Here is a 25,441-nt window from a genome sequence, read left to right on the forward strand (position 1 = left end):
ACAAAAATGGGAAAACAAACACTGCCTTGATATTTTACTCGTTTTATACCACACTGACCTAAAAGTAGACACTAGATGGCAGTAATAGCAAGAGAATGTTTGTGATTGACATTTGCCACATTAACCTGCGCACGTTAAGAGCATTTGTGAACTGTTGACAGCGATAAACAGTACGTAGCGCACATTTTTGTTGGTAAACCAAACCATGTTACATCTCTAACATGTAAATGCTGCCTCTTTGCTAGGTCAGCATTGCAAATGAAAATATGTTATTAATCAATAAATGTTAATTATTTTACTACATGTAAATTATGAAGTAAATGATTGTATATTACATTACATTACAGACGTAGGTCTGAGCTACGCAGGACGACAAACAAGTGTGTCATTTGATCAATAAATAGTTGATATAGTGTTACATGTTGCTGTTCCTGCTTTGTCTACACAAGAAACAAACATACGTTTTGATTAGACAGTTGATGTGTGCGTTTGAGCGACGCTCAGAGACAAATAAGTTGCAGGCATTGGACAAAGTTGCAAGGCCACACATAACTCGCAGGGATTGTTTGAATTTGTGTGAATTTGCGGGATCGCGACCTCACAAATTCCTGGAGGTACTGAATATTGCTTAAAAAGACAACACAGGCATTTGTTCTTATTTTTTTTGGATGGTTTGACTTCGAGGGGTGATGCTTGAGAACCCTCATTTTTGGCAACAAGCTAGCGTTAGAGCACAAATGTTGCCATTTATAAGCAGAAATGTGTTAATACAAGAGTTCCCTTTAACATTAGTAACACGCAGGATTAGCATGAACATAATACGATGGAACAGTTAGGAATAAAAGGAGACTAATAATAAGAATAAAACAGTTATTTTACAGGTGACAAAAACGGAAATATGGACTTCTGTTAAAATTTAATAAAAAAAAAGCTATATGGGGGGAGAACAGGGTTGATTGTCATCCTCATCATATGTTTCCACTTTCCACTGTTTCACAAATTGTAGAATTGTGAAAATTAGAGAATCAGTATCAGAGCTCACTTGGGATGGTACCTTTCACTTTTGAACCGATACTGTACCATTCCCCACTACCTGGGAATTTATACCGGTATTTCGCTGTCCTATTTTACATTTTTGTGTGTGTTCATGTGTTAATAAATGTGTGAATAATAAATCTTGTTTAGTAATAAAATGTCAATTTCTTCAAAAGAACATTTAACGGAGCGCTGATGATGGTAACTGTGCTGTTCTGTTGTTACATTTTGTTTTCTTACACTTCTGAGTATCATTTGCAAGTATGCAGTTTGCCTGAGGTGTGTTGCTGTTGTCAGGAAATAGTCATTGCTATTAAGTTGATTGTGCCAGTCTTGTCTTTTGTCGAGTCCTACAAAATGTTTATACTGTAGTGGCCTGATTTACTAAAGGGTTTCGTGTAATAAAACAAGTGTTAACTTGATAGCGCACAGAAAGCTAATCTACTAAACTTGTGCAAACTGGATTGCGTCTGTTAGGTGAGAATAAAGCGTGCAATACATTTTGCGTCTCTGTCTTCCTTGATATGCACAATGTATGCTGATTACCAAAACGCCCACAATACTGGGAGGAAAGGATGCAAATATAATCATTCAGCACACACAAAGTGATTTATCAACATGAAGACATGACATGAAGGTGAAGTAAATTATCAAGTGTCTCCGTGGTACACGCAAAATCCTCATTTAAATGAGGCGGTTTGCACGACTTTCGAATTGTATATGCAGTGTTAGTGGATCATACGCCACGCGCCCACTAATAGTACACGCAATTTCATAGATTGCACACAATGTTTAGTGCGTGGCATTTGGATCTTAGTAAATCAGACCCGAAGTATTGTACTTATTATACACCAGCTGTTTTTGTTATTGTAACGTGCATCCGAGTTGTAGTTGTAGTCACCATGTAAAATAATTAATGGTAATCGGTATAGCATATAAATGGCATATCCAATGTAAATTAGCATTGTATCAGTATCAAAATATAGTACTGTTTGTTTTTATGTGAAACTATACTTGGTACTACTAACAGAATTTGGCCAGTACCTATAAAAGAACCAAATTCGGTACCCATCCCTAGGGCTCACCAACATAGTATTTTCTTAAGTAAGGCTTTTATTTTTAACCCTTAGAAAGTGAGAAAGCTATTGTTAGGATGGTTATTAGCTAGCTAACTCATTTGAGCTATATTCAAGCTTTAATGCTTGCAAGAAATTTAATTTTGAGTCGGTTTTTGAGGTCGGTTGTCACATATACTGTACTATTACATACAGTAGGCTTGGCGTAGAAATGTGTTGCTTCATTTTGTGTTCAAATGCATAAAATTATCTATTTGTCACTGTGTCAATGTAATCACATTTTTAAATGTTGTTGTGCTTTTTTGCCTTGTTTATAATAACGTGACATGCAACCCAACGGTGTGTGACAACCATCCCTGTGATGTTATAGCTGTTTACGTCTGTTGCAATGAAAATGAAAGCCATACAGGCCAACATTTTAAAGGGGAACTGCACTTTTTGGGAATTTTGCCTATTGTACACAATCATTATGAAAAACAAGAACACACGTCTTTTTTTTAGGATCCTAAAGATGATAAAAAACGCTTGCAAGGTGCGGTTAATGGGAGTCACCGTTGCAGCCTTCAAAGCTCTCTAAAACAACTTCAAAACCCTCCATCAATGTTTTTTATACACACTGCAAGTCTATGTATAATGTAGTAACATACATCCATCCATCCATCCATTTTCTACCGCTTATTCCCTTCGGGGTCGCGGGGGGCGCTGGAGCCTATCTCAGCTACAATCGGGCGGAAGGCGGGGTACACCCTGGACAAGTCGCCACCTCATCGCAGGGCCAACACAGATAGACAGACAACATTCACACTCACATTCACACACTGGGGCCAATTTAGTGTTGCCAATCAACCTATCCCCAGGTGCATGTTTTTGGAGGTGGGAGGAAGCCGGAGTACCCGGAGGGAACCCACGCAGTCACGGGGAGAACATGCAAACTCCACACAGAAAGATCCCGAGCCCGGGATTGAACTCAGGACTACTCAGGACCTTCGTATTGTGAGGCAGATGCACTAACCCCTCTTCCACCGTAATGCCATAGTAACATACATGTTCATGACAATATATAATATGTTCCATATTGATTATATTTTAGTCATTTTATGCATGACTGGAACTTCTTTTCTCAGCGCATTTATTTCCGTTTCCATACCAACAGTTTTTGGACACATTTTAAAAGTAATTTACAGGCAGAATGGATTGTTCACATTAGCTGCATTGCCAGCCACCAAGAACTAACTGATTTTTACAAATTGAAATGCAAAAAAACCCAAAAAACTTTTGTCTCTCATAAGGATTGTGAACTATAGGCAAAACGATAGGCAGTTTAACTTCAGTTTAATGCAGGAATGACTATTGAAGATGTTTAGATGGTGAAGAGCAATTAACTTCAGAGTAAAAAGCGTGACAACCAACCCTGTTCTCTCCTACTACTTCTGTCATCTAGTGAACTGCCTTCAAAGAGATGTTAAAATTATCTCAACTTGACAGAAGGTTATTATATCAGATCATGGAGATAAAGTACCCTATGAGTGTGTTATTTCACAGCAAACAAGTTCCTACCCTGGGCTTGAAGGCAATCAGCTTGAGGATCATCTCCACAGTAAAGAGCCCCGTGAAGAGCATGTTGAGGATGTTCATGGCGTCGTTAAAGTTCTTTGTCTGGCCGTGATGCTGCAAAACACGTGAACAAGAACCAATGAAAGGTGCAGAATGAACATCAAGATATATTGTGTGTGTGTGTGTGTTACCTGCATGGCCAGACAGATGGTGTTAAGAAGGATAAGGGTGAACATCAGGTACTCGAAGTAGGTGGAGTTGACCACATACCACACCTTGTACTGGTAGGGGTTTTTGGGGATGTAGCGGCGTAAGGGGCGGGCCTTCAAGGCATACTCTACACACTGGCGCTGTGACAAAACACCAAAAGTTAAACACTCTTAGATCATTTATCCATTCCCTTTCTATACTGCTTGTCTTCATTAGGGTCCCGGGTGAGCTAGAGCCAATCCCAGCATGGCAGACTCACACTCACATTCACATTCATGGATGATTTACAATCTCCAAAGAGCCTAACATGCACGTTTCTGGAACTCCTCATGGAGAAGGTCAGACAGAGTTTTGAATTCTCAACCTATTCCACCCAATCTGGGCCATTTGTGCCGCAAATAAGCACAGAAAGATAATTGTATCTTGTTTACATTCAAGTATGGTGTAGGGCTGCACGACTGCTGCCAGCATTGTGGGAGCTGCGGTTCCTTGAAAGGAAACCTGAATTCCAACGTGGAGTGAGATATTGTGACGTAAAAACTGGCTTTCCAATGTGATAACAAGTCCAATCAAGCCTCCAAGATGATCAAGTATTCAGTTTTCTGATTCTAAGGTCGACATGCTAAAAATGTCCTGATAAAACTTTTGTCACCTATAATAGGATACAGATATTGCATGCTTGAGTTATGGCCAATACTGATATTGATCAATTACGATATCAGCATTGATCATTCAGTAAATCAGGGTTATTCAACTGGCAGTCCGGGAATGATACCAGACCGAGTTCAGCTCAAAACTTGGGAGAGACTTAAACGTTTTTGAAGCAAGTTCCTAAAATCACTAGTTTTAACACTAGTCCTGTTGTACAGAGGTATTTGTAGCAGTGTAAACACATTGGTAGACATTTTAACCTCCTAAATGTCAGCGTCCACTACAGTGGACACTTGCATTTTTTCTGAAATGTGTAACTCTGACTAAACAAATAAACTTTCCGGAAATGTGGCCGAGAGAACAATTTAGTTGAAAAGTCCTGTCATTCATAATGTATAATTTTTTGTGGGTCTTCAACAAGTCCAATTTAAGACATTCTAAGACTCTTTAAGACCATAATGTATAACATTTAAGATAATTTCACAACAGGCAAAAGCGGAAACGGACCTAAAAAAAATAAATGTCTCCATCCATTTCCGGTTCAGTAATGGAAAGAAAGGAAAAACATGTCAAACGTCGACCCAAAAAACACCAGAACCTACAAATATTCTAATAAATAAAGATAATTTATGTTAATTTTCAGGTTATACTTTGTATTACTTTTTGTACATGAATTATTGGAAAAATATTTTCCCCCAACATGACTTGGTCAACAAGGAAAGGACAATATTTCGCCAACAAATCTTTTTTTTTTTTCGGAGAAAGTTTAGTGTCGCCTTGCTCTTTCAAAAATCAGAATGTTTGACTGTGTTGAGGGGTTGAGAGTATTTTAGGAATGTGCAGAATATTCATTGTAAAATGCCAAAGAGTATTGTGTTCCAGTAATGACAATTTTGTGTGACGTTGAAAAGCTTGGAGCATATTTTAAAAAGAACATGACTTTAAGCAAAGCGACCAAGATGGTTGCAAAACATTTGATTAAATTCTACAAATGTCGGTCGGAACCCATCCATCCATCCATTTTCTACCGCTTGTCCCTTTCTGGGTCGCGGGAGGTGCCGAAGCCTATCTCAGCTGCATTCAGGCGGTAGGCGGGGTACACCCTGGACAAGTCGCCACCTCATCACAGGGCCAACACAGATAGACAGACAACATTTAGACTCACATTCACACACTAGGGACCATTTAGTGTTGCCAATCAACCTATCCCCAGGTGCATGTCTTTGGAGGTGGGAGGAAGCCGGAGTACCCGAAGGGAACCTGATATCAACCAAACCTACCCCCCCCCTCCATAGCCCACACCCCGGATTGTAAATAATGTAAATAATTCAATGTATATACTCTGATGATTAACTTGTGTGATGACTGTATTATGATGATAGTATATATCTGTACCATGAATGGATTTAAGTGGACCCCGACTTAAACAAGTTGAAAAACGTATTCGGGTGTTACCATTTAGTGGTGGATTGTACGGAATATGTACTGTACTGTGCAATCTACTAATAAAAGTTTCAATCAATCAATCAAAACCCACGCAGTCACGGGGAGAACATGCAAACTCCACACAGAAAGACCCCGAATCCGGGGATCGAACCCAAGACCTTTGCATTATGAGGCACACGTACATCCCCTGTTCCACCGGCACATTCCTTAAATCTGTGGGATCCCATAACATTTTTAAGGGTTCTGGTTTTTTTGGGTCACTTTTGTACAATGGTAAATAACGCTGGCTTTAAACACACTGAGAGGACTTATTGTATGTTTAATTGTAAATATAATGTTACTTATGCTCTACATTGACATGTTACTTTTGCTCTTTTTCTTGCCTTGAACAGCCATGTTTGCTACTGTCGCCTCGGCAAATGATGTCATGGACGCTTTTGATTGGCTTAAAATTTCCTTACAGTCGGCTGTGTATGCCTTTAAGTGGGGACATAGATCATATTAGATAATGTACAATACAGGCCAGAAGTTTGGACACACCTTCTCATTTCAATGTGTTTTCTTTATTTTCCTGACTATTTACATTGTAGATTGTCACTGAAGGCATCAAAACTATGACACCTGTGAAGTGAAAACCCCTTCAGGTGACTACCTCTTGAAGCTCATCGAATGAATGCCAAGAGTGTGCAAAACAGTAATCAGAGCAAAGAGTGGCTATTTTAAAGAAACTAGAATATAAAATAGGTTTTCAGTTATTTCACTTTTTTTTGTTAAGTACATAACTCCACATGTGTTCATTCATAGTTTTGATGCCTTCAGTGACAATCTACAATGTATATAGTCATGAAAATAAAGAAAACACATTGAAAAGAAGGTGTGTCCAAACTTTTGGCCTGTACTGTTCGTGAGTGGATGAAAATGTTTAGTGTTGGTGTGGTCTAATTCTCACCTAATTCTAACCAAGTGTGCAACCCAAGACTAGACTTTGTGAAACACGTCAGAGTACCTGGTTTTTGTCCAGCTCGCAGTTCTTGTACTCCTGCTCTCCTTGCTCTTGGAACGTGACGATGACAAAACCCACAAAGATGTTCATCATGAAGAAGGCGATGATGATGATGTAGATGATGAAGAAGATGGAGATGACCACACGGTAGTTGTAGATGGGGCCCACGTCCTCTGCGTGAGAGTCGATGGCCTTGTAGAGCAGTCTGGAAGAGGACGATAGGTGTTAGGAAATTATCTGTGTGTGTGTGTGTGTGTGTGTGTGTGTGCGCGCACTCACCCTGGCCATCCCTCAAAGGTGGACACAGCAAACAGAGCCATCATGCCTTGCAGCACGTCGTCAAAGTTAAAGTCGCTGTTCTCCCACTGTCTTAGTGCTCGTTCAGGTTTGGCCACGTTTCCGTCCTTGTACATTATGTAGGACCCTCTGCAGAACACACACATTAAACATTTAATCGTGGGAATGCTTCTTTTTTTATATTCCCAACATTCCCACAACATGAGGAATTCCACATTTTATTGGACTTTTGAATGGTTCGTTTTCAAACTTCCGCATTTCTCAACCGATTCAACCATTCCACCAACAAACATTTCACTTATTCAGGACATCTCGTTTTTATATCAGAAAGATTTACAGTTTTCCCACTTCTCTGTGACAATTATTCTTCATTAAAACGTTTCACTACTTCTACATTTCCCAACCGATTTGAACCGTCCAAAGTCAAAATGTAATATGCTAGCATGCTAACGTTAGTATGCTATCTTTATCAGCTAATATTACAGGTATAGAGGGGTTTGGATTTTTTCACATTTCCCACAAAGCATTGCCGATATCCATATTGAAGGGCGGTAGTTACCGAAACGCTAATGGTTGGCGATGATTTTTTCAGTAATATTCATAATGCAGACGACATGTGCCATTGGAGGTGGGAGAGATATTACTAGCTTGTATCGCATTCTTAAACGTATTTCTGGACAAACAGAAGCGGCTGAAAAGAAGAGTTAACGGCGAAGGCGAGCTTGGATTGCTGCAATCAACTGAGGTGTGATGTGCTGACGACGTCGTGTTCGGATCATTTCAGGTAAAAGATTTAGTTAGTGGAAAAAATTATAAAAAATGAATAAAAGCCCCGCTTTGCATTATCTTGATGTGCTTAGTTGAATAACTTTGGTATTAGTTGTATTGATAAAAATAATACTCACTTTTCTTTTCCGGACTGTAGCCTCCACATAAAACAAAAGTGGAGCGACTTGAGAACATCATTCTCCCGTTGCTGCCTTACAGTCACAGTGTGCTGAGATGACATTAGATTGGTTATCTGTGATTATCCTGGGTGTCAAACTTGGGTCGGATCATTTCTTAGAGTGCATTACTCAGACTGGCTTGGCGACCCAATGTCCACTGGGCTTATAGAGATAAACACAGACATCAAGAATCCACCCACAAACAAAGCCGCCATAGCTATATTGACTCTTATAATTTTGAAAGTCTTTCAATGTGTAAAATGAGCTGGGTTGAACAATTAAGTAGTTCACAAAGTCCGGGTATGAGACATCAAGGAAGTGAGGTCTTTGCTTCACTCAGACTTGTCGATCTTGCATGGATCCTTACATCCAATTACGTCTGTTTGCTCCTTATAACAACGAAGAGACTTCTTATCTAATGACTCACAGTATTTCTCCATCGTATCACAGCCGGTGCAATGTTATCTTCTACTGAATAGTACGGAAATATTACATGTAGCGCTATCCTGAACGATGACGCTCACCCTTCAAAATAGATTAATTCAATTCAATGCACTTCCGGAAAGTCATGTCCTCTGTATTTTTGTTAGGTGACAAAAGGATGATGACATGACTGACTGTAAATGTACTTTGTGTAGGACATGGTGAGCACAGTACATCACCATGCGTAGATCATCCTCTCTCAATGTACGATCTTTGGTCATGCATAGCCCGCCACAACTCCAACAATGTAACGGCAAGAAGTCCACTTTTACTTTAAACATTATTCGATCCGAAATCTGCTGTCACCATAACGTTAACATAAATCATACTGATGTAACAAATGTTGCTTTCACCTGAATGAAATTGATGTGAAACGCTATTGGTATAATAACGTTGTCGTGTCAGTCAGGTGCCACCCCGCCCTACATGCAAAACACACGCTCTGCGTAAGGGGAAGGGGGAAGGGGACGGGGACATTTTGCGTGAAAAAGCACATTAAAATGGAAATTATTGAATGACGAGGCGCTTCACATATTATCTTACCCCAAATGTATTCCTGGCCATGTCATGCTCTGTTTCTGATTAAAATATGAAGGCTAAATTTCCTCCATAATTTCCTGTGGCTCCGTCGCAGACGTAATTAGTACTAGCCGTGCAAAGCTGAATGTTTTGAGTTCGAAACCCTGGTCGTGGTTAAAAATTAGATATGTTTTTTAAATGTATGCTTTAATGATGTTAAAATTGTTTAAATATCTAAACTTCAGGATATTAATAAAAAAGTGGACTGTTACAAAACCATGCTGATTATCAAAGATATTATATGAGTGATAGATAGGTACAGCTCAATTCAAGCTTTTGTTATTCTGGAAATTCATCGTGTTGCTCAAGGTAATATCATTTATATGGTGCTGGGATACCCATGATTTCAGCCTTTCAGAGTTCCTCTTGGGAAACCAATTTTTGACCTCAGTATTGGTCAATTACTAGTTACAGCCCTGATTGTATGTTTAGATGTAAATATAATGTTTTTTTGCTCTATGTCAGAGGTGCCCAAATGTTTTGCCTCCAAGGGCCAGAATGAAAATGTGCCACTGGGCCATAGCCAAACACAGCAATTTTAAGCATACAGCTGCACAGTAAGTGAGTAGTTTAATTCCAAAACACCATTATTTACGGTAGTGGAGCTTAAAATATTATGAATAAGTATACAATTTTGGGAAGACATCCTTTGGCAGGCCACACAAAACGACTTGGCGGGCAGATTTTGGCCCCCGGGCCCGAGTTTGCGCACCCCTGCTCTACATTGACAAAAAATACATCAATATTTCTTGCTGTGACCCACCATGTTGGTTTTTTCAGTTTATATTACAGGTTAACAGTTCAGAGTCATATAATTTAGTAAATGGCACATGCTAACTGTTAGCATGCTAGCTTATTAAACTCATTTTTAGGTATGCCCCCAACAGTCATATTTTTGTGACTTGACACTATCCAGCTGGTGTGCTAACAGTTAGCATTTCAGTTCGGCTTTGGCTTTTCAGCATTTACACGCAATTTCTGCCAAAAAAGCATTTTCTAGTCGCTGGCGTCCGCCCGGTTGTAGCTGAGATAGGCTCCAGCACCCCCAGCGACCCCAAAAGGGACAAGCGGTAGAAAATGGATGGATGGATGGTGACTGGTGTTGCTGCAACTGGGCGTCCTCTTTTACCTGCACTCTGCCTGAGTCTGCTTGGAGCTGTCGGTGCAGGTGAAGAACTTGCCCTGATGGAACAGCAACAGAGAATTAACGATAAGTCCAAGAAGACATCAACTGCATGTTTACCTTGAAGAGCTGCACGCCGATGCAGGCGAACATGAACTGGAGCAGCGTGGTGACGATGACGATGTTGCCGATGGTCCTGATGGCCACGAACACGCACTGCACCACGTGCTGAAAGAGGCAGGATACCACCATAAGGGTACTTACTGTCCTTTCTGAACATTTGTTTTATTTGCGGAAATGTTAGAGCGCTCACCTTCAGCCCCTTGGCTCTGTTGATGGCCCTCAGAGGTCGAAGGACTCGAAGAACCCTCAGGATCTTGACTACGTTAATGGCACTCGACCTGCAACCAGGATTTCAGTCAGGCGGGCACACAACCTTTATTTTGTGTCAAGAAAATGGATGTAGCAACTGTGATGAAGTGAGTACACCCCTCTGCTCATAGGACATAGAAATTACTATACGTTGGAGTAGTCAGTGTACGGCTTGTATCGCAGTACAGTTAATTATCCACTGAAAGATAACCATGTGGAGCATGGTCGGGGCACTGTTTGGTATAAACGTGAGGGTTGTATTCACTTCTCTGACAAACTGAAAACTTTTGTGCTGCATCCATTTTTGAAATAGTCTTTTGGCAAATTGCCTGGCGCTACGTTGTGGTTTTGACAGCGTTCGACAGGGGCAAACGTACAGCAACGTTCAAACGCTGTAAACACAGACATGATCACAAAAAAACACACAAACACCATAAAAACACACAAAGGTAAAATGCGGGAAATTAAAAATGGTTCTACCGCATAAACGCTGCAGGATAAAAAAACAAAAAAACAACAAAACCCCCGACAAACACAAGCATGACAGAAATTCTGCAAGTTGACGGAACACAACATAAGTTAGCTATTCTAGCAGCTATACTTCATACATACTGTACATACCCACATACATAGGTACATACGCACGCACATACATAAATACACACACACGGTACATACGTACACACGCACGTACGAACATACTGTACATACACATGCACATACAGTATACATACACCCATGCATATAATCACGTTTCATCAAACATATATTAACGTTGGACAGGACATGTTTAAAAAAAAAAAAAAAAAGAAGCTATACTTGCAGAGGCGCCAGACATGAGCGATTTACATGTCAACATTTGCATTTGAGAATAGGGTACATTTTAAAAAAGATAATTGAAAATAGTTGAAAATAACTGCCTGGTAGTGTAAAAGTGTTATTTTTAAGTGTTATCCGCTAAAGATAGCTTAGAAAGTTATCGGCAGATTTTGATGAAACTTTTACAAAATGTCAGAAATGGGATAAAGAACAGGTGATTACATTTTTTGGGGATGGAGTGAGGACTTTTTTTTCCCCCTATTGCGAGGTCTGTGCTCTCCAACTGCTTTTTTAGTTCTTAAACAGCTCTCTTATGCAAAACCTACTTTTCTTACCTATTGATATGTTCTGTTGTGTATTTCGGATCTGCATAAATGTAAAATAAAAATGTGGCGGCATTGCAGAGATATTTAAAATATATATATATATATATATATATATATATATATATATATATATACACACACACACACACACACACACACACACACACACACACACACACACACACACACACACACACAGGTACAGTATATAAACAACTAATCGATTAAAATCGATTATAAAAATAGTTGCCGATTAATTTAGTCATCGATTCGTTGGATCTATGCTATGCGCATGCGCAGAGTTTTTTTTATTTTTTAAAATTTAAAATATATATATATATATGTATATTATTTTTCAATAAACCTTTATTTATAAACTGCAACATTTACAAACAGCTGAGAAACAAGAATCAAAATAAGTATGGTGCCAGTATGCTGGTTTTTTTCAATAAAATACTGGATAGGATAGAAATGTAGTTTGTCTCTTTTATCCGATTATTAATCGATTAATCGAAGTAATAATCGACAGATTAATCGATAATCAAATTAATCGTTAGTTGCAGCCCTAATATATATACAATATATATATATATATATATATATATATGTATATATATATATATATATATATATATATATATATATATATATATATATATATATGTATATATATATATATGTATATATATATATATATATATATATATACATATAATATAAATATATATTATATATATATATATATATATATATATATGTATATATATATATATAATATATATATATATTATATATATATATATATATATATATATATATATATATATATATATATATATATATATATATATATATATATATATATATATATATATATATATATATATATATATATATATATATATATAATATATATATCAGTGGCGTGCAGTCACTAGAGGCAGGGGAGGCACGGCCTCACATGCCATCATGGAAAGAAAAAAAAAGGAAAAATAATTTTTTTTAAATTAAATTGTTATATGTATCCAGTGATTATACTAAAGTTATTTTCCATTTAACTTCACCAGTTTTAGATTGTTTTTATTTTTATTTTCACATTTGCCGTTCAAATACTGAGAAGAGACGGTGCGGTGATCAGCTGCCAGTTGAGGCACGTCACTGCGTTGTGCCTCAACATGGATTGTGCGCAATGACTGGGCTAACTGCTGGCCTGCTGTGCAGTGAGACCGTATTGCTATATGAATTATATTATACATTTCCATAGTTTAGTTAGCTGAGGTATATAATGTACAGTGTATTTTGCCAACAACTGTATGTGTGTAACGTATTTCTTGTGCTGAGCGATCATAAAACTCTGCTGCGAAGACGCACTGTGAGAGGCTCGTCTCATAACCCCGCCTCCTGGTGCCAAGCACCTCCGCCGCAGAATGCACCGCCCGACGGGAGCGCCGCGGCCACACCAACCAAAGCCCACACCCAAACCCTCCACGTGCAAGACCAAATCCACTCAAAAAAAGTCACTTAACAAGAAGCCAAAAAGTGCAAAAACAACAATGTTCGCGCTGGAGGAGCCGCGAACGACCGCAGGGACACAACATTAGGTACACCTGCAGACTGCATCACGGATCATTCACAACTCTCTTCCAACACGAACACCACTGTTCCCGCACTTATAAGTAAAGGTAAGACCATAATAACGTTTTTTTTAATTAAATGTGCTTTTTTGTGTGCTACAGTTTGTAAGTGTAAAGTTAAAGTTAAGTTAAAGTACCAATGATTGTCACACACACACACTAGGTGTGGTGAAATTTGTCCTCTGCATTTGACCCATCCCCTTGTTCACCCCCTGGGAGGTGAGGGGAGCAGTGGGCAGCAGCGGCGCCGTGCCTGGGAATAATTTTTGGTGTTTTAACCCCCAATTCCAACCCTTGATGCTGAGTGCCAAGCAGGGAAGAATGCTGGTATGAGCTTTTAAACATAACCCGTTAACTGCTGCCAATCAAATGGTGAATAAGATACTCTTTAGGGTTCATAAGTTTGTAAATCTGACTGTGATGAAGTCAGTGCCTCACCTGACATGAACCTCACCGCACGCCACTGATATATATATATATATATATATATATATATATATATATATATATATATATATATATATATATATATATATATATATATATATATATATATATATATATATATATATATATAACATAATCTTGCCTTCCTTCATACTTCTGGGAAACGAGCTGTTTGGAATTTTCCCCATTGGTGACTTTTTGCCATTGGTGACGTCAGCGGATTATCCGTACATGTTAAAGATTTATTTAAAGTGCTTTTCGGTGTCTGCCGTTGTTCGACGTTATAGTCAATAAGCTCCTTCTTTTTCGTTATCCTTTTGTTGTGGGGCAGAGTGGCACATGCATCCTCCGCTGTTGCTATTTCTAACACAAAGTAGCGTATAGTTCCAACTTATATCTGTCAGTGAACTCGCTATAGAAGTGCTAAAAACTGCAACAAAAATGGCGCGGAGAAGACGCTGCCGAAGTGGAGGCACGTAACTAGGACCACCCACAAAACGGCGCATCCTGTAGAGACGGTCAGAAAGCGGCTTGAAGATGGTCTGTAAGAAATAATACATGACCAAAGAACCACCATTACATGTTATGTAGACCACATGGACGTGCTTTAAATGTAGAAAATAAATCATAATATGACCCATTTATGTCTTTGGTAAACACATTACCGTAAATAGGTTTCGTCCTAAGTCTTGTATCAGACAGATATCCTTTACATCTGGCTAAATTCCTGGTCATCTATCTAACTTCCTGGTAGCCTGGTTAACTTCTGATTTGTACCACGAACTTATGCATGCGTTTTTATGGGGTGGTGTGTTTTTTGGCATTTTTGGCACAATGACGATATTATATTAGAAATGTTATTTTTGTTCTTTGAATTGCGTAGAAACTGTAGATGATGAATATTTTCGGTTTGTCCAAAATAGAGAAATAAATGAAAACTAATAAATACATTTCCTGCATTTTTCTTTTGCGTTTGTTTCCGATCCTGCGGCGTTTATGTGATAGCCACATATTTAATTTGCAGCATTTTCCTGTCGCACCTCTTTTAGGCATTTTCGTGTTTTTGGTTTTGGATCATTTCTGTGCAGCGGATGTTGCTGCACGTTTGCTTCTGTCAGCCACCGTAGTTATTTTTTTTTACACTTTGAGGCTCACAAATTGCGACACACACAGAGCAAATGACAGAGAGGACAGAAGGAAAACACATAAAAACTACAAAACTTGGACAGGAAATAATCCTGAGATTGTCAGCATACTGTACCCTTTTCAAGACTTTTGACTGAATATGAATGACTAGATTTGCTTACAAATGCAGAAAAAGAGGCAAACATGAAGAAATTTGACAGATTAATGCTGATTAATACATCATGGCATATTATAGAAATCCCAAGATATTGTGCCATGACGCACCCTAGTGGCTGTGGTGGAATAACGCTCTGTGAAACAGTTGTACAAAACACTTACACGTAACATTGACACGAATATGTACAGTGTGTTTAGACTGCACAATGAATCCAGCTACACCCACACAAACACACACAAAACAGAGAAACACAACAAACACAGACAAACGAGGGCAGGCTGGAAGGAAAGTGTCAGAAGCAAAGTTGTGCCTGAAAACAAAAACAATCTTAAAAAAATCAAATGAATACTTTGACATTTTGATATTTTAAGATGAAATGTATGAGCAAAATATATTAACTCAACATTTCTCTTTCATCCTCTCACACTCACACACGCACGCACGCACGCACGCACGCACGCACGCACACACGCACATCAAAATGCCAGGGTATCATTGAAAGGGGTTGTTGTCAAGAAAGCAAAGAAAGTGGTGCCTTCTAACAGGAAAAGGTGATTAAAGGTAGCAGACATGGCGCAGGATGATGGCGCTGATGCAGTCAAAAGGTTTAGATTCTAACAATAATACAAATAAAAGACAGCTTTTAGATGCTATAAAAGTTCAAAGCAGCAGCTGATCCTGCGTGTTACAACATTTAGTGTTCCTGCAGGACAGTTATGATTACTATTTCATTTCTATATAAATGCAATGATGCATCTTTTAATGTAATATTTTTTTGTGGGTGTAGTTTTTCCAACAACAGGCAGCAGTTTGACTGTGTCAGTTTTGCAATCATCCCACACACTTATTACCTTTAATGGGCCAAAAAAATAAACATTTTTCACATTCGACTGCCATTTCTATTGCCCAGGAGAGTTGAGTTCATCTTAAAATACATATATTAATAATAATATTTTTTGATTGCTGTAAATATATGAATTGATGCTGCACTTTTTATACTGTTACCCAAATACTGTAAATGCTCTAATTGTAGAAATGTGTTTATTTGCCTAAAGCGCAAAAATAACTTAATTGGATGCAAAGAGAGACTGTTATTTCTGAAAACTCTCATCACATTTGAACAAGTTATTTTTAAAAAAATCATTATGGTTTGGAGTGCATGAGAAAGTAGAAAGAAAAACGTTCTCTCTTTGAGACTTACGATATTTATAAAAAAAAAAGGAAGTGGAAGCTCATTCGTTTTTCTACAAAAATGTTCACCAAAATGTTTCCCCGAACATCCGTTTGCCGACCTATCATTCTGTGCAATCAAACAAAGAATCTCACGCGTTGGTGACTTAGTGTGTTTTTTTTTTTTAACTGAGTAAGACTGCAAAATAATTCACAGTAGGGCCAAAAAAAGTTGCGAGTGGCGGGGAGAGGCAGATTTCATTAAAAAAAAGGCGAGAAACACACTAAGAAAGAAGTTGTAGTAAAGTACAAAGTTGGCGTTTGTGGATCTTTCTGTTCCACTCATCGTTAACAAAAGACTTAAAAGTAACGTTAAATGTTCATTTATACATTTTATTCATCATTTGTGTATTTCACATTGTTTTCTGCATGTAAAACAATAATTATTGTCTATAACATGTGTTTTATGATGGGTGGCTGGAAGAGATTAACTGGATTTATGTCATTTATTATGGCAAAAATGTTTCCAGTTTTCGTACAATTAGTTTTTTTTTGGACCACTGCAGCAACAGAATCAATGTTCTAACAGTGGTAAGGAGCAAAATGCTCAGTCATCATGAATAGTAGGGGTTTCTGAAGATAACTTTTTCAATTCTGATACAATACTGATATTGGAGCCGATACCGATATCGATCCGTTACGATATCAACAGGAATGATAGTATATACATTCATTACTTTTGTAGTGTGGAATGTTAGAAAAGGTTTGATCATAGGTTTAAAATCACTCAAACAAAGAACAATGGTAGGCATGAAAAACACTAACGAATGTATTATTAACCATCTGGAATAGACTTACGTATGCTGTTTTTACTAATCCAAAAAGGTCATCAAAAAACTATGCAATTTGATATTCTTATATGTATTCTATTGTTGCCACGTAATGACATCACGTGACAACCTCTGAGGAAGGCAACAGTTATAGCCGAAACCGTCAGGTACGGAAGTCAACACGCAGGTCTGGCTATAAGAATAACACATCGCGTGCTGTTTTTACATTGAAGTGAAGTGGTCATTTGTTTTGGTGACACCTACTAGTCACAATAGTTCATGAAGTTAAGCTCACGATGGAGAACATTGAATGATGCAGACACGTTTGTTACTGTATACTTTGTAATACGCTTCTGCCTTGAAGAACGCATGCATGTGTAAGTAGTATGCAACTATAATTGTTTGATACTTGTCTACATTGACAAATGTGCTGTTTTACACTGCAATATTGTTCAATGTAGGACACTTATTACACTATTGTGTACTTAACTGTAGCCACATGTTTAGCTTTTGTAAATTACTTGACTAAAATAGAATAAAAGACCAACCTTGTGTGCTTATTGGAGGACATTGAGATGTTAATTGGCTGTCCAGCTTTGGTGCAGGACTGCTTGTATTGGACATTATAACACACATTTTACATGAATGAATATAATCCTTAGTTGTTGGTTTTTTTTGCTGATAGAGGACCAACATCAATATCAATATTGGATGGGGACACCCTTAATTAATATCGTTGAAGAGTTGATTGTAAACAACAGTGAGGCAAATTGAAAGGTGGGTGACTTTCACACAAACATTTTTAAAGCGCATGCAGAGGTAGATAAAGCAAATACAAATCCATCTAGTGCCATCTTACAGAGCGAATATTAATAAATATATAATGCCTAAAACTGTTACCAATTGATAATAGGAGACTCTGCAGTTAATTGGAGCATTTACCATATTTTTATCAATTCTGCAATTTATTTGTTAATGTGTTTTTTTTTTTTTTAAATGAAAGGCACTAAACTCTCCCAGACTATAGAAATAGCAAATAAGGGAGTGATATTTTGAGACAGTGTTCAAGGGGCATGTTAATAAGCACTAATGTGAACTTACGTCGAGAAGTCTAGTCTATTAAAGTGTTAGAGACAGAGAGCGCAGCATAGTACATTAAAAACATGAGAAATATCACAGCATTCCAATGAGTTATTAGCTGCAAGAAGCAGAGGACATCTTTGTTAAAAATAAACAGCACAAGCCAGAAAAAGCGTTCAGCAACTAAACATTGTGCTACTCATCCACTCTGCACGTGGATTTGTGCGTCCTTTTGGAGCCAACTAACGGCCCGTGAAGGCAAAGACACTCTGAGGACTCGGTGGCGGCGTTTAAAAGCAAAGGGATGATAGTCGCTTAAGGTGTCAGGTGAGTCGTTTTAATGTGATTAAAAACAACAACTGGTCACCGTAGAATAAAAAAAGGCGATGAGACTTACTGTATCCCTGAGGAGATGAGGGACACGCTGACGACCACCAAGTCCAGGATGTTAAAGTAGTTCCTGCAGAAGGAGCCTTTGTGGAGGAAGGCTCCATAGGCGGTCATCTACAGAGGGTAAGAGGTCATGAACACTTCAGATTAATACTTTGACTAATACGATAACTCTGCAGTTTTGCAGCCAGGCATTGGAAATCAAAATCTAAACACCTTGAGAATGATCTCTATGGTGAAGAGTCCAGTGAATACGTGGTCTGCCCAGCCCAGAATCTGCAACAACCAAGAAAGTCGTTGTTTTTGAAAAAAAAACAAAACATTTAAATATTCGTAAGAATAAAGCTTGAACTCTTTGTCAACTCTTGCACGGTCTAGAAATAACCACATAGGGATAATGAATTCAGAAATGGAGCCAAAAATAAATAAAAAAAAGCATTATTGCATTAAAGCTCATGCTGGAGCCAAGGAAATACAATAAAAATGATCTTTATGAGCCCCCAGGAGGTGCTTGTGAAGGCCTTTACATTAAATGACCAGCTAACATACTAACATGATGATTTGCTCCTTGAGCAGCGCTAAAAAAAGAAAATAGTGCCAATAAAGCTTAACAAGCCTTTTATCCAGTTGTAACGTACTCACAAATAATTAAATATTATAGAACAGTCACAATAAACCTCTTCCTCCTCCTCCTTTTCTTTGCTTTAGCACACAATGCGAGCACATGTTGACTTTATGAACCTGGTTTCTGAAGGAGTCAATTTTGACCGGGTCTTCTGCCGCCAGACTGATGCTGCTGAGCAGGATGAAGAAGAGGATGAGGTTTGTGAAGATGTTGTGGTTGACGATTTTATGGCAGAGAACCCTGAACCTGAAAGGAAAGAAAAGCAGGACATTTACTCAAGAGTTACACATACAAATACACGTACCGTTACACCCCTAATAAATATACATATACCTGTATGTATATATATGAATATACTGTATATGTATATACCTGTATGTACATATATACATATATATATATATGTATATATATACACACACACACACACACACACACACACACACACACACACACACACACACACACACACACACACACACACACACACACACACACACACACACACACACACACACACACACACACACACACACACACACACACACACACACACACACACACACACACACACACACTGCATATACAGAACCCTGAACCTGAAAGGAAAGAAAAGCAGGACATTTACTCAAGAGTTACACATACAAATACGCGTACCGTTACACCCCTAATAAATATACATATACCTGTATGTATATATATGAATATACTGTATATGTATATACCTGTATGTACATATATACATATATATGTAAATATACACACACACACACACACACACACACACACACACACACACACACACACACACACACACACACACACACACACACACACACACACACACACACACACACACACACACACACACACACATTCTGTATATACAGATAAATAGATATCATCATGGGGAATGTGAACTCGCTGCCAAACAAGATCGACGAGCTTCATGGACTAAAAAGCCAGCGTGCATATCGAGAGAGCAGCCTGTTTATCTTCACGGAAACGTGGCTAAACCATCTGGTACCGGATGCTAACGTGGACCTGCAGGGATTCACCGCAGTGAGAGCTGACAGAGACACTAAAGCATGTGGGAAAAGCAAAGGTGGGGGGCTCATCATATACGTTAACAACCGCTGGTGTAACCCGGGACACATCTCCGTGAAGAAAGTCTTGTGTTGCCCGGACCTGGAGCTACTAGCTGTTAGCCTCCGGCCATACTATCTGCCGAGGGAGTTCAGTCACGTGATCTCCCTCTGTGTTTACATTCCCCCGAGGGCAGATGCAGCCAGTGCATGTGAGATGATCCACGCCATCACATCAAGGCTACAGACAAAACATCCTGAGGCTTTTTTCATCATTTCTGGGGACTTCAATCATGCTACTTTGGACTCAACGTTAGCTGCTTTTTACCAGGCTGTGGATTGTCCCACGAGAAACAACAGGACAATTGACCTACTGTATGCTAATGTCAAGGATGCATACAAGGTCACACCCCTCCCCCCACTAGGGAAGTCTGACCACAATCTTGTCAATTTGCAGCCAAAATACACCCCCCTGGTCCAAAGGCAGCCTGTTAACACTTGCTCTGTGAGGAGGTGGTCCCCCGAAATGGAAGATGCCCCCAGGGACTGCTACAACACCACAGACTGGGACGTGCTGCTTCCACAGGGTGAGGACATTGATGGGCTGACTCACTGTCTCACGGATTACCTCAACTTCTGTGTGGAAGTGATCTGCCCTGCTAAGACTGTTCGGTGCTACCCTAGTAACAAACCCTGGATAACACAAGAGGTTAAAGCTGTCCTCAACAAGAAGAAAGCTGCCTTCAGGAGTGGAGACAGGGAGGCAATGAGAGCAGCACAGCGGGAGGTGAAACAACGCGTGAGGGAAGCTAAGGACAGCTACAGGAAGAAGCTGGAGCAGAAGCTGCAGCAGAACAACATGAGGGAGGTCTGGGAAGGTGTGAAAACCATCACAGGCCACAAGGCAAAGACCAGAGCTGTTGGGGGGACAATAGAGAGGGCCAATGAGATGAATAACTTCTTCAACCGGTTCAACCAGCCCGTGTCCTCTCCACCCCTCACTCCCCATTGCAGCCACCCCCTCTTCTTTTCCCCTCAACGCACGTCCCCCCCAGCCATGGCAACACCCCCTCCACCACCTCTACGCAGACATTAGTCATCTCTGCAGACCAGGTCAGAGGTCAACTGAGGAAGCTACAGCCTAGGAAAGCAGCAGGCCCAGACAAGGTGTGCCCCCGACTCCTGAAGACCTGTGCTGCAGAACTGGGTGAACCACTCCAGCGGATCTTCAACCTCAGCCTGCAGCTGGGGAGAGTGCCCACCCTCTGGAAGACGTCGTGCATCGTTCCAGTTCCCAAAAAGAACTGCCCCAGTGAGTTGAACGACTACAGACCAGTGGCGCTCACCTCTCATATAATGAAGACAATGGAGCGGCTCTTTCTCAGCCTCCTCAGACCATAGGTGCAACATGCCCAGGATAGCCTGCAGTTTGCGTACCAGGCAGGCGTTGGTGTGGAGGATGCTATCCTTTACCTGCTACACCGAGCCTACTCACACCTGGATAAGGGAAATGGCGCTGTGAGGATCCTGTTCCTGGACTTCTCGAGTGCCTTTAATACTATCCAGCCCCGCCTACTCCAGGACAAGCTGGACAGAATGCGAGTGGATCCCTGCCTGATTGCCTGGATTTCAGACTACCTCACCGATAGGCCACAGTACGTCAGACTGAAGGACATCACATCTGACACTGTGATCAGCAGCACCGGAGCACCCCAGGGAACGGTGCTGGCCCCTCTTCTCTTCACCCTGTACACCGCTGACTTCTGCTACAATTTAGAGCTGTGTCACATCCAGAAGTACGCGGATGACACAGCCATCGTCGGGTGCATCAGGGACGGCAGAGAGGAGGAGTTTCGGAGGCTGGTGAGGGACTTTGTTGTCTGGTGCCACAGGAACCTCTTGCAGCTCAACCCTTCAAAGACCAAGGAGCTGGTCATTGACTTTGGGAGGTCGAGTCCAAGGTCACAACCTATTGTGATCGAGGGAGTCGAGGTACAAACCGTGGACTCATTCAAGTACCTCGGGGTGTGGGTGGACAACAAGCTGGACTGGACTGTTAACACGGACCACTTGTACAGGAAAGGACAGAGCAGGCTGTACTTCCTGAGGAGGCTGCACTCCTTCAACGTCTGTAAAAAACTATTGTGGATGTACTACCAGTCTGTGGTTGCCAGTGTTCTGTACTACATCGTAGTGTGCTGGGGGGGCAGTATATCTAAGAAGGACAGCACCAGACTGGAGAAACTGATCAGGCGGGCCGGTTCTACGATCGGACTAAAACTGGACTCACTGGTGACGGTGGCAGAGAAGAGGACTGTGGAAAAACTAGTGAGCATCCTGGATGATGCCAGTCACCCTCTGCATACCGTTGTCAGTAGCCAGAGGAGCCTAATCAGTGCTAGACTGCTTCATCCCAAGTGCAGGACTAATAGACTAAAAAACTCCTTTGTCTCACACGCCATTAGACTGTACAACTCCTCTCTGGGAGGGAGGGGGGGTATTAGAATGACGGGGGATGCAAAACAATAACAGTGTAAAACGTTTTCATAACATGGTCACTAATGCCTAGTTTCTCTTGTTATATTCTTATTTTACTGTTATATTTGTATTCTCATTGATGCTTTTTGTTTTTATTCTATTGTAATATTTTTCTATTTTGTTTCCATTTATACCCCCATTATTTACTTTTTTAAATTCGATCTCAATTCTGTACACTGCTGCTGGAATTTTAATTTTCCTGAGGGAACTCTCCTGAAGGAATCAATAAAGTACTATCTATCTATCTATCTAGGCAGAGGTAAAAATTGTAGACGGATGTGGACAAACAGCTCATTCGCATCAAAGCTGAAGACACAAAACAGTGTTCTAAGTCAGCATCAAGGCCGGACTTTAGGCAACACACTTCCACACACACCTCTTATTGAAAATGGTTGTTTGACATGTCAAAGTCTTACTTGTTGGTGTGACTGAAGATGAAGAAGGCGCGAGCTTCAGGCATGGGGATAGCTTTCTCTTTAAGCTGGATGTCAGAGAGCGGTCGTGGTCTGGGACCCACTGGCATCTCTGGCTCTTCATCGTCATCATCACCTAAAGAAGAGCAGAGAAGTCAGACTAGTTCTATAAAAGCATGCGTGTGTGCGTGTGTATGTGCATGTGTGTTACCTATGTAATCATTAGCAGGATATGGATTCTTCTCCTCACTTTCATCTCCACAGTAATCATCCATGTTGATCTGCAGTGAAAGATCGTTCATGTTTAGTCACATGATTTCCACCACGTTTTTTGCCTTCAGGTGGTCTACCTTGGTAGCGATGTTGGTCTCGCCATCGGACGTGATGGACTTCAGCTCGATCTTCTCACGCTTCTCCTGCTCCAGCGGAGGCTTCTCGTTGTTGTGGCGCTTGTCTGGAGTACCCAGCCTGGAGAAAAACCCTTTCAGTGTTTTTTCTTTCACTTTCTGCTGAGGATTAACGCCATCCTCCTTACCTGGCCAGCTTCTTCCTCTCCTTCTCCTCTTCTTCCTCTTTCTGGGCAGAAGTAAGACTCTCCGCGTCGGCCAGATTGTCCACAGCGATGGCCAAGAAGACATTGAGTAGGATATCTGGTTGTAAGGCGATGTTCAGGATGAAATATAAATATGCAGACACCAGGATGTGTAGTGAAGCCTGCTTTGTTACAATGTGTTGGGCTCGTCCAGCAAGGGGAGACAGTACAACATGTATGTCAAAAGCTAGTGTCAAAAGCGACAAGTGAGGGAAATGATTGATTGTTCTCAAGTTTGTTGGTCATAAATACAAATAATATGAAGCAAATAATCCATAACTCATTGACTACGTGTGTAATTATTATCTAACGTTGAGGGTAACTAATTTATATTACGTGTATGCTAGCATGTCCTCCAAAGCATTCAGGCCCAACCTATTAGGAGCGCCATAAAGGTGATATACACCAGAGGTCTTCAACATTTTCCCGGCCAGTGACCCCCAAACTGCTGGAGAGATGGAGCGGAGACCCCCAATTTATGTATCCTGTTTAAATTAAACTGGTACTAAAGATACCTTGCTATTGTGCAATACTAAGATGTTCAGTTCTGTTCAGTTTAGTTTATTTTCAACATGCATACGATACAATGTAATGCATCACATATTTCCAGTTGTTTCATGTCCGAAAAGGAGTAGAAAAAAGCAGAGCTTATTTAATCCTACCCCTTTTCATATCATATCAATTGTATCCCATTTCCTTGTTGTCTGTGTATAACAGAACAGTGAATAAATAAATAAATAAATAAATATACCATATGTAAGTAAATATTAAATACATAAATAATCATTATCTCATTTTTTTTTTAAAGGTTCAAATTGTTCATCATATTTGTTCTTTGTAGTTTGTGAACACTTGTAGTTTGAGCAGTCTCTTCAACTGAATCATATTGGTGCTTTGTTTGATTTCCTTGTGTAATCCATTTCATAATTTAATTCCACATACAGATATGCTAAATGTCTTAAGTGCTGTACGTGAATACACATTTTTAAAGTTAGATTTTCCTCTGAGGTTATATTTCTTTTTTGTTGAAAAGAATTGTTGTACATTCTTAGCTAGCAGGTTATAGTTTGCTTTGTACATCATTTTAGCTGTTTGCAAATGCACCAAGTTGTTGAATTTCAATATGTTTGATTCAATAAATAAAGGGTTTGTGTGTTCTCTATATCCAACATTATGTATTTCTCTAACTGACCTTTTTTGTAACACCATTAGTGAATGAAGCGCACATTTGTAGTTATTTCCCTATATTTCTACACAATAACTCAGTTATGGTAACACTAGCGAGCTGTAGAGAATATGGAGTGAATCCAAAAATGTGTTTTCTTTTATCCTTTCAATGTCTACTCCGTTTATTTGTATTTGTGTTTGACTTTCTCTTGTACTGTTACCGAATAGCATTATTTTAGTTTTACT

General features: G+C 39.7%; 1 protein-coding gene across 2 annotated transcripts in view; it reads right to left on the reverse strand.

Annotated features, from left to right (window-relative positions):
• The window catches only part of cacna1c (calcium channel, voltage-dependent, L type, alpha 1C subunit), a 280,549-nt gene that overhangs the window by 36,658 nt on the left and 218,450 nt on the right, over positions 1-25,441 (reverse strand). For both annotated transcript variants that reach the window (XM_062064918.1, XM_062064917.1), the window contains exons 18-31: positions 23,972-24,086; positions 23,787-23,904; positions 23,648-23,717; positions 23,440-23,572; positions 19,517-19,646; positions 18,992-19,051; positions 18,783-18,889; positions 10,718-10,805; positions 10,525-10,632; positions 10,411-10,463; positions 7,255-7,401; positions 6,979-7,180; positions 3,857-4,015; positions 3,669-3,779 (exon numbers count right to left, since the gene is read on the reverse strand). In XM_062064918.1, the coding sequence (XP_061920902.1) occupies positions 3,669-3,779; positions 3,857-4,015; positions 6,979-7,180; positions 7,255-7,401; positions 10,411-10,463; positions 10,525-10,632; positions 10,718-10,805; positions 18,783-18,889; positions 18,992-19,051; positions 19,517-19,646; positions 23,440-23,572; positions 23,648-23,717; positions 23,787-23,904; positions 23,972-24,086 (1,601 nt within the window). The remainder of the gene's footprint in view (positions 1-3,668; positions 3,780-3,856; positions 4,016-6,978; positions 7,181-7,254; positions 7,402-10,410; positions 10,464-10,524; positions 10,633-10,717; positions 10,806-18,782; positions 18,890-18,991; positions 19,052-19,516; positions 19,647-23,439; positions 23,573-23,647; positions 23,718-23,786; positions 23,905-23,971; positions 24,087-25,441) is intronic.

This window comes from Entelurus aequoreus, linkage group LG12 (assembly GCF_033978785.1).
Source record: "Entelurus aequoreus isolate RoL-2023_Sb linkage group LG12, RoL_Eaeq_v1.1, whole genome shotgun sequence".
Lineage (NCBI taxonomy): Eukaryota > Metazoa > Chordata > Actinopteri > Syngnathiformes > Syngnathidae > Entelurus > Entelurus aequoreus.